Here is a 10325-nt window from a genome sequence, read left to right as displayed (position 1 = left end):
GTGTAGAATTTTATGCTGATTCCAAATGTATCAGTCTAATTTACCCTATTTAACAATTTAAGGTCATTTTGGCCACTTATGACCCTAAAAACGACCAATGACATCAGTTCAATTTATCCAAAAATACCTTGAATGTTACCAGAATCGTTACAAGGGCATACTGTGACACCTAACATTGGTGTATTAATCCTTGAAATTGAACATCTCAAAAGTATTTTGACCTCATGCAATTTATTCCATCAGTTTTGACCTATGAGGGTCACTTGGCGTACTTTAGCCACAACTGACCATTCACGCAGTTTTGCATATAATAAACTGCACATAGACAGGAATTTGAGGTCTTCAGCGTGTTTTATCTTCTTCCCATATAAAATGGAAATGCATTCAAAAGTTCATCTTATGTAAAATTGTGCGCTGATTCCAAAAATACCACCCTTATTTTTATTATTTGTTTTGGCGTCACCTGTGCCTGGGAGGCGAAAAGCGAACTGAATCACTATGACCCGCAGGTCTCTCCTCCCGATATAACTGATTGGGGGGAATGCAGGTGGACCACTACACCGGGGTTACCCCCTACTCTTATACGAATAGTGCAGTGGGTTCTTAACGTGCAAAGGTGGTGCGTCCTATCCGAGGGACGGAGTGTTTTCCATTGTAACATAGCCTGCATCTATGAAACATGGGAGAGACGTTTACACACAACGCACTGGCTTCAGTCATCCGCCCGGGGTGGACTCGAACCCACGATCTTTGGTTCGACGGGCAGACGCGTTACCGACTGAGCCAACACCGCTCTTACTGAGCCAACACCGCGTACTCACGCCATTCTGGTCATTACCATCAGTCACCGACTGTACAAGCATAGCAAATGTAAATTTAACTCTGCTGTTGGCAGAATTCTAAGTAATGAGCATAGACAAGTTCTATAAGTTTTACTCGTTTTACTTAGTCAGCTTTTCGGGTTCCTTAACCCTAGACAAGCAGTGATTAAACTGTTTACAATTCCGGCTTCCTTCTCTTTTCATCGTGAGTCTGACAAAATTCCAACAGAATTCATGTTTTGTAAGTTTTTCTCATTTTACTTTATTTTTTTCGGTTCCTTGGACTTTAACAATGCTAGCATTGATCATTCTGTCTACAAACATGTTCCTCGTCATTTTTTTTATTGTAATGATCCAGGGTCGCAGTTTGTCTAGATGAGGGCTGCGGCCCGTTTGCTGAAAGGTACCGTGTTTACACGCTGTGCATTTCATTTACTTTGCCATTATGACGTAATTGTAAGCGAATAAAAGATCTGTCGCTTCGGTGACAGTTTGTCAGAAGCAGGTTCTCTAGGAGACAGTGGGATTTATTCAGAATTTTTGGTGGGAAAGGTTTGACAGGCTTATCCGGGATAAAATTGTGCGCTGATTCCAAAAATGCCACTCTTATACCGTGTTTACACATTGAATCGGCTCGGGTGTTGAATCCGCGAGCCGGGTTGAACACTGCGAAGAAGGGATCAGAGATCGCGTTTATACGTACATATAAAAAGGCGAGTTCAACACGGCTCGCGGATCTCGAACGGAAGAAGAATTATGACGTCGCAAATTAAACGCAGGAAATTCACCGCCGGAATCGAATCTTGTCCGTGCGAACAACAACAATGCCAAAAGTGAAAGCGCGCGCAGTGACCTGGTCAAGAGAGTTCGACACGGCTTTCTGTTTACACACGAAAAAATTGCCGAGTCTGACTCGGCTCGCGGGTTGAAACCTACGATTTTGGCGGATCAAAAAAGCTGTGTTCGACACGGCTCGCGGATCACACTGATCGCGTTTACACAGCATAAAATTGCCGTGTTGAGCACGGCTCGCGTGTCGAACCCCGAGTCGTGTCACTGTGTAAACACGGTATATTTATTATTATTTGTTTTGGCGTCACCTGTGCCTGGGAGGCGAAAAGCGAACTGAATCACTATGACCCGCAGGTCTCTCCTCCCGATATAACTGATTGGGGGAATGCAGGTGGACCACTACACCGGGGTTACCCCCTACTCTTATACGAATAGTGCAGTGGGTTCTTAACGTGCAAAGGTGGTGACTCTCCTCTACACGGGGCCTCGAGTCCATTTAATGTCCTATCCGAGGGACGGAGTGTTTTCCATTGTAACATAGCCTGCATCTATGAAACATGGGAGAGACGTTTACACACAACGCACTGGCTTCAGTCATCCGCCCGGGGTGGACTCGAACCCACGATCTTTGGTTCGACGGGCAGACGCGTTACCGACTGAGCCAACACCGCTCTCACTGAGCCAACACCGCGTACTCCCTAATATTGGTGTATTAATCCTTGAAATTGAACATCTCAAAAGTATTTTGACCTCATGGAATTTATTCCATCAGTTTTGACCTATGAGGGTCACTTGGCGTACTTTAGCCACAACTGACCATTCACGCAGTTTTGCATATAATAAACTGCACATAGACAGGAATTTGAGGTCTTCAGCGTGTTTTATCTTCTTCCCATATAAAATGGAAATGCATTCAAAAGTTCATCTTATGTGAAATTGTGCGCTGATTCCAAAAATACCACCCTTATTTTTATTATTTGTTTTGGCGTCACCTGTGCCTGGGAGGCGAAAAGCGAACTGAATCACTATGACCCGCAGGTCTCTTCTCCCGATATAACTGATTGGGGGAAATGCAGGTGGACCACTACACCGGGGTTTCCCCCTACTCTTATACGAATAGTGCAGTGGGTTCTTAACGTGTAAAGGTGGTGCGTCCTATCCGAGGGACGGAGTGTTTTCCATTGTAACATAGCCTGCATCTATGAAACATGGGAGAGACGTTTACACACAACGCACTGGCTTCAGTCATCCGCCCGGGGTGGACTCGAACCCACGATCTTTGGTTCGACGGGCAGACGCGTTACCGACTGAGCCAACACCGCGTACTCACGCCATTTTGGTCATTTTGGCCAAATTTTGACCAAAAATGACCACTTTGACCCCTCTTTGGAAAACGGTCCCTTAACAGACTGCTTTTGTAGCCACATGCAATTAAAGGGTCTATCTTAAGTAAAAATGCACACAGATTTCAGATAAAGTGCTTTCATTTGCCAAATCACAACAGCAGTGGTCATTTTGGCCATAATTTGGCCAAAAATGACAATTTTCATGATTTTTTGGCCGAAATGTGTTACAAATATTGATCAGAGCTACGACTGGATGTTTTAGAAATCCACATTTATTTTCAAAATGTGCGCTGGATCATAACCATCAACCTCATGTAATTTATTCCGTCAGTTTTTACTTGTGAAGGTCATTTTGGGTACTTTAGACATAACTGACCATTCGCGCAGTTTTGCATTATTAACTGTTCAAATAGGCAGGAAATTGAGGTCTTCAACATGTTTTATCTTCTTCCCTTATAAAATGAGAATGCATTTAAATGTCCTTGTGTAGAATTTTATGCTGATTCCAAATGTATCAGTCTAATTTACCCTATTTAACAATTAAAGGTCATTTTGGCCACTTATGACCCTTAAAATGACCAATGACATCAGTTCAATTTATCCAAAAATACTTTGAATGTTACCAGAATCGTTACAAGGGCATACTGTGACACCTAACATTGGTGTATTAATCCTTGAAATTGAACATCTCAAAAGTATTTTGACCTCATGCAATTTATTCCATCAGTTTTGACCTATGAGGGTCACTTGGCGTACTTTAGCCACAACTGACCATTCACGCAGTTTTGCATATAATAAACTGCACATAGACAGGAATTTGAGGTCTTCAGCGTGTTTTATCTTCTTCCCATATAAAATGGAAATGCATTCAAAAGTTAATCTTATGTAAAATTGTGCGCTGATTCAAAAAATGCCACTCTTATTTTTATTATTTGTTTTGGCGTCACCTGTGCCAGGGAGGCGAAAAGCGAACTGAATCACTATGACCCGCAGGTCTCTCCTCCCGATATAACTGATTGGGGGGAATGCAGGTGGACCACTACACCGGGGTTACCCCCTACTCGTATACGAATAGTGCAGTGGGTTCTTAACGTGTAAAGGTGGTGCGTCCTATCCGAGGGACGGAGTGTTTTCCATTGTAACATAGCCTGCATCTATAAAACATGGGAGAGACGTTTACACACAACGCAATGGCTTCAATCATCCACCCGGGGTGGACTCGAACCCACGATCTTTGGTTCGACGGGCAGACGCATTACCGACTGAGCCAACACCGCGTACTCACGCCATTTTGGTCATTTTGGCCAAATTTTGACCAAAAATGACCACTTTGACCACTCTTTGGAAAACGGTCCCTTAACAGACTGCTTTTGCAGCCACATGCAATTAAATGGTCTATCTTAAGTAAAAATGCACACAGATTTCAGATAAAGTGCTTTCATTTGCCAAATCACAATAGTAGTGGTCAATTTGGCCATAATTTGGCCAAAAATGACAATTTTCATGATTTTTTGGCCGAAATGTGTTACAAATATTGATCAGAGCTACGACTGGATGTTTTTAGAAATCCACATTTATTTTCAAAATGTGCGCTGGATCATAACCATCAACCTCATGTAATTCATTCCGTCAGTTTTGACCTATGAGCATGATGAGGGTCATTTTGGGTAGACATAACTGACCATTCGCGCAATTTGCATGACTAATTGTTCAAATAGGCAGGAAATTCTTCAGCATGTTTTTTCTTCTTCCCTTGTAAACTGAGAATGCATTTAAATGTCTTTCATGTGTAAAATTTTATGCTGATTCCAAAAATATCAGTCATAATAACCCTATTTAATAGCTTGTGGTAATTTTGACCACTTATGGCCCTCAAAATGGCCAATGATATCAGTTCATTTTAACCCCAAATACTTCGAACGTTACCAAAACCATTACAAGGTGTGCTGCGACACCTAACATTGGTGTGTTAATCCTTCAAATTGAACATCTCACAAATTATTTTGACCTTGTGTAATTTATTCCATCAGTTTTGACCTATGAGGGTCATTTGGTCAGTTCACGAAGCTTGTGTTAATAATGGCCAAAATGACCACTGCTATTGTGATTTGGCAAACGAAAGCACTTTATCTGAAATCTGTGTGCATTTTTACTTAAAGGACAAGTCCACCCCAACAAAAACTTGATTTGAATAAAAAGAGAAAAATTCAACAAGCATAACACTGAAAATTTCATCAAAATCGGATGTAAAATAAGAAAGTTATGACATTTCAAAATTTCGCTTCATTTCACAAAAACAGTTATATGAACGAGCCAGCTACATCCAAATGAGAGAGTCGATGATGTCATTCACTCACTATTTCTTTTGTATTTTATTATATGAAATATGAAATATTTTGATTTTCTCGTCATTGTCATGTGAAATGAAGTTTCATTCCTCCCTGAACACATGGAATTCCATTATCTTAACATTTTGTGCTTCAGGCAAGGAGGTCCTAATCGTCAAATTCGTAAAAATTGAAATATTGTATAATTCAAACAATAAAAAACAAAGAAATAGTGAGTGAATGACATCATCAACTCTCTCATTTGGATGTAACTGGCTCGTTCATATAACTATTTTGTTGAAAATAAGCGAAACTTTGAAATGTCATAACTTTCTTATTTTACATCCGATTTTGATGAAATTTTCAGCATTGTGCTTGTCTGATTTTTCTCTATTGATTCCAATCAACATTTTTTTCTGGGGTGGACTTGACCTTTAAGATAGACCCTTTTAATTGCATGTGGCTACAAAAGCAGTCTGTTAAGGGACCATTTCCAAAGACTGGTCAAAATGGTCATTTTTGGTCAAAATTTGGCCCAAATGACCAAAATGGCGTGAGTACGGTCAATAAGAGTGGCATTTTTGGAATCAGCGCACAATTTTACCCCGGATAAGCTTGTCAAACCTTCCCCACCAAAAATTCTGAATAAACCCCCTGTCTCCTAGACTAAGGGGCGTTAATCCATTTTTTAGATGGAGGGGGGGGGGCAAAATCATGAAACAACGCTTAAAGGCGCTCGCCCACACAAAACAAACAAACTCACATACATAGGCCTCTCCCTTTAATACACGTAGGTCCATGTTTATACATGTTTAAATGAGATAACTATGAATCGTATGCCAATGAAATTAAATTGAATTAAGTATTTGGCCAATTAATATATATTATATTATGTCTTGTAGTATTTTCGACATTGTTATGTTTATCATATTATGTACCATTGTGAAACGAATATCAAGAAATCAAATTTTATTTAGATTTTACAAATTTTCAGCAAACCTATCTTGCAAGTTTATTTTGTAGGGCTTCTTCCTTAATATAGGTTTTCTAGTCCAATTCCGTCAAAATTTTAACCGATTTAATGATGTAATAATTTAATTTGCAACTAATTTGAATGACCTGTAAAATTTAATTTAAATTATATAACATAATCACAGATTTAAGAAACACAATTCAATAAATAAAGTTACCTCAGATGACATTTGTGTTTAAAGTAAAACGGAGGGGCTTGGCAAAAACAACAACAACAAAGTTTGTACAAAAGGAAAGCCCGTAACTTAGTTTCATTACAAAATGACAACACAGAAATATTGGGTCATAATGATACATAGAATTTTTGTTAAAAAAACTACACTTGTTCATTACTACCATTAAGACGAAGGTTATTTCATGCGGTAACGCAAATAATTGTTGATGTTTTTTAAAGATATCCAGAAACATGCCTTCCAACAATGGAAAGATTATCAACTGAAGGTATGTTATCCACAGGTGTAGACGACTGGAACGCTGAATACCCCAAACTTAGGAATTGATGTTCCCTTTCATGTCGAATGTAATACCGTTTACTTCTTATTTTTCTTCTTCTTTAGGAGACAGTACAGGCCACTGTCTGGTGTATTATCGTACTCGGGAACCGTTTTTCATAAAAGGGGACCAATCAGCGACCGTAATCATGGTAACTGCCATTTGGGAAATGTGGGATTTGACGGTCCGCTGCATGATCTGCATAAAAATACATTATATTCTCAAATGAACAATGCTTCCAACGTCAAACGAGCCAACATTGAGTTCATACCCCTTTAAAAAGGACATGAATGCAATTTTTGATAAACATTCCGAGACTGATTTTGTTAGAATGCTATCAGCAGTGATCAAGGAGCAAAGTTGTCTCATACAAATAAATCTATATGTGTTATGCATGTACAACCCAATGGTGATAATTTAACTCGATCTGGTATTCTTAACATACCTGGAAATTATTTTATAAGGTAAGCACACTAAAGACACCCGGCGCGCGCCTGTCTAGTCTCCTAGTGGGAAAGTAACTCATTGATGCAGTGGTTCGAGCCCTATCACGCTTGTTTGGATAGTGACGATAAATGTCGTTCACAGACGTAAATATTCGTATTTGATTGATACACGTCGGAAAACACACACACACTCCCACGCACACCATAGCGCTCAAGCACACATGGGTCTTTGGCCGGTTCAACGTTGTGCGTTTTTGAGGGATTAGCATGCAAAGTGTGTGTGTGTGAGGGTGTGTGTGTGTGTGTGGGGCATTCCAACATTGTATAACCTTACATTATTCGACCAAAATCCCTTCCTTTTTCCCCGCCATACAGGTAGAGTGAATTAAGAATATCACCAGTGTTCGCTACTGGGCGCGGCCTGGATCTTCCATCGGGGAACATTTCAAACGGAAGAGGACAGCTGCAATCACCATGATTGCTAGCAATATAAAATTATGAAACTGATGGAACTCGGCCCGAAATAGCCGATTCCGGATCAGAGATCATCATCTACTGCAAGTTTTTCTCAATTTGGAACACGGTCATGATTTCTTCAAGTTGAATATACCCAGAGACAGACGTACGTCCAAGCCTTTTGGACACTTGGATAAAGTTCACTCTCTGCAGGAGCCATCCCTATATTATGTATATAGGTATGAAAGAACATGCTGATGTTTACCGGTTGCACAAATACATGTACAAAGACAGGTTGCATTTTGGAAACCCAGTACCATTCGATCGAGAAATTATCTTAGAACAACTTTGTTGTGAATCTTATGTTATTTTGCAGTCATTATTATTCCTTATTGTTACTGAAGAAAAATCGCTGGTAAACTCAAAATGTCAAAGGCTTACATTATGTTTACTGTTGGATTCATAATTCTCATTGTATCAGGCCTTTCTAGCTGTGAGTCTGTATCTACAATACAGGGACAAAACGTAACCTTACACTTCCCATACCCATGTAACACCACAAAAGTCACATTACAGAAATCAAATAGACATCCATTTTACATATCTCTATCTGGACCAGACCTGTTTCTATCGCAATCTAAGGCGAATAGATTCAAGGTTTATGATAAAAATGACTATGATAATTGCTCTGTGGATCTGATGATCAGTAATCTAATGAAAGATGATCAAGGCACATACATTTTGTTTGTATACAAGGATGGCGACATACAAGGGGATGACACACATAGGATTTATTTGAAGGTAGATCACCCTCCTGGTAAGGCCTCATGTGTCGTGGGTGTTGAAATGGGTGGTGACTGGGTCTCACTAGACTGCCAAGCCAATGCAGGGAGTCTACCAGGGAAAATTGAATGTTACCAAACTGGTGTTCGGATGCCTTCATTGGCTGGCCCTACAGAAACGGGATCTTTATTGGAACAGTCCATCCTCATCAGACAATCGGGTCCAGTATTTTGCTGCTCATCCCTGATTGATGAAGTCAGAGAGAGGTGCGACTGCAAAGACACTAGCCACTATCTGTCCGATGGCGACTACATTGACCCCTGTCCTACTCCAAGTCCTACCTTTCCAGGAAGTACTACAATGCTGATTCCCTCCACTTTCATCGAAAACAACCAAAGTGACTATTCCCTGGTGACACCATCTACTCTTATTAAGATGGAAGAGGACTACGACAACGTACGTTTGATTTTTCTTTCTTCCTTAGGTCTAGCTTCAATGCTCCTTTATATTTTCCTCGTATGCGTATACAAATGTAACCCAGCGAGGAAAAGTAACAGTAACAGCAGTAACGATCCACCACGAGCTCATAATACTGTGCCACTTCTTACAGAGAATGAAAGGGATAGTGTACCAAGCAAGGGGAACACACGTACTGCACAAGCTTCTTTCTAAAGATTTTACATTGAGAAAAGGCTGACAGCATTGGATGGATGTGGATGTTTTTCTCGTGGCGAGGATTAATTCTATTCTGTCTTCTTCCATGAAAATATAGAAGCTTTGGTATGAGAAAGGGCAAGTTGTTACCGAAAAAATCTCTTTGATTTGTACATATTATCAAAGTAGGTGATGTATCGTTTTGTTACATCTTAACTTCATACATACAAATGAATGTTTTATGTTGATGCTGGCTGTGTTTGCTTGTCATATCTTGAACTATCTAAATTGTAATCATTTAAGTTTGTAAGGTTGAATAATGTTATAATACAAATATATATAATTGACAACTTAATACATAAATATGAAAGCGATTGCATATCTACTTTATCATAGACAATTATGTCATATTAGTTTGAATTGAAAGCTTGTTTTGTACTACAGCCAGAAAGGGAATTATGTTCATATAATTGCATAGACATATATAATACTTGCATAAACATTAATTCATCTATGCTAAGTCATTCATTACTCGATATACTGTATAAAGCAAATAACGCGTAGTTCTAGTTCATGCATCTGTTCAAATCAGCTCATTTAGTAACTTTACATTATTTTGTTCAAAGAGACGGAGTGGCTTCGGCAATGTTAAAGTTTTCGCATGGGCTCATTAGACAAACTGGCAACGCACTTTATTTGTATAATCAAAATTCATGAGGAAAATCATAACCTCTCCGCCTTAAACCGACCTAGCACCAATAACAAGCGCATGCGGCAGTGGGAAATTTTACATTCGTTCGTAGAAGGCTAAAACTTTTTGTTTAAAAAAAAATCGCACCAAGCATTAACACGCGCATGCAGCGCAGTAGTGGTAGCTTTTATATTTCCTACAACATAAGCACTAAACTTAATACCTTCTGCAACTGGACACATCAATAAGACAAGCACGATGCAGTAAAGAGTGATTTTTGCCATACACACGATACAGTGCAACCTTCACAGCAAAAACTGTGGTGTTAACCGGTGTACATAGAGGACCACACCAGTTATCTTACACCGGTGTTAAATTGGTGGTGTTAGTTTTACACCTATAGGTGTTATTACAACACATTTTGGTGTTACATTTACACTCTTTGGTGCTATGTTTAATCTCAAAGGTGTAATTTTAACACCTCA

The 10325-nt window shown here is 39.6% G+C and overlaps 1 protein-coding gene across 1 annotated transcript; it reads left to right on the top strand.

The window, feature by feature from the left end:
* The first annotated feature begins 8138 nt into the window (after window positions 1–8138).
* LOC121413144 lies at window positions 8139–9167 on the top strand. The gene has a single exon (XM_041605908.1). It carries the CDS (start codon window positions 8139–8141, stop codon window positions 9165–9167), a length of 1029 nt encoding a protein of 342 aa, XP_041461842.1.
* The last annotated feature ends 1158 nt before the right edge of the window (window positions 9168–10325 follow it).

The sequence above is a fragment of the Lytechinus variegatus genome, chromosome 4 (genome assembly GCF_018143015.1).
Source record: "Lytechinus variegatus isolate NC3 chromosome 4, Lvar_3.0, whole genome shotgun sequence".
NCBI lineage: Eukaryota > Metazoa > Echinodermata > Echinoidea > Temnopleuroida > Toxopneustidae > Lytechinus > Lytechinus variegatus.
The sequence above is the reverse complement of the archived record's forward strand: the minus strand, read 5'-3'. Positions and strand labels throughout refer to the sequence as shown.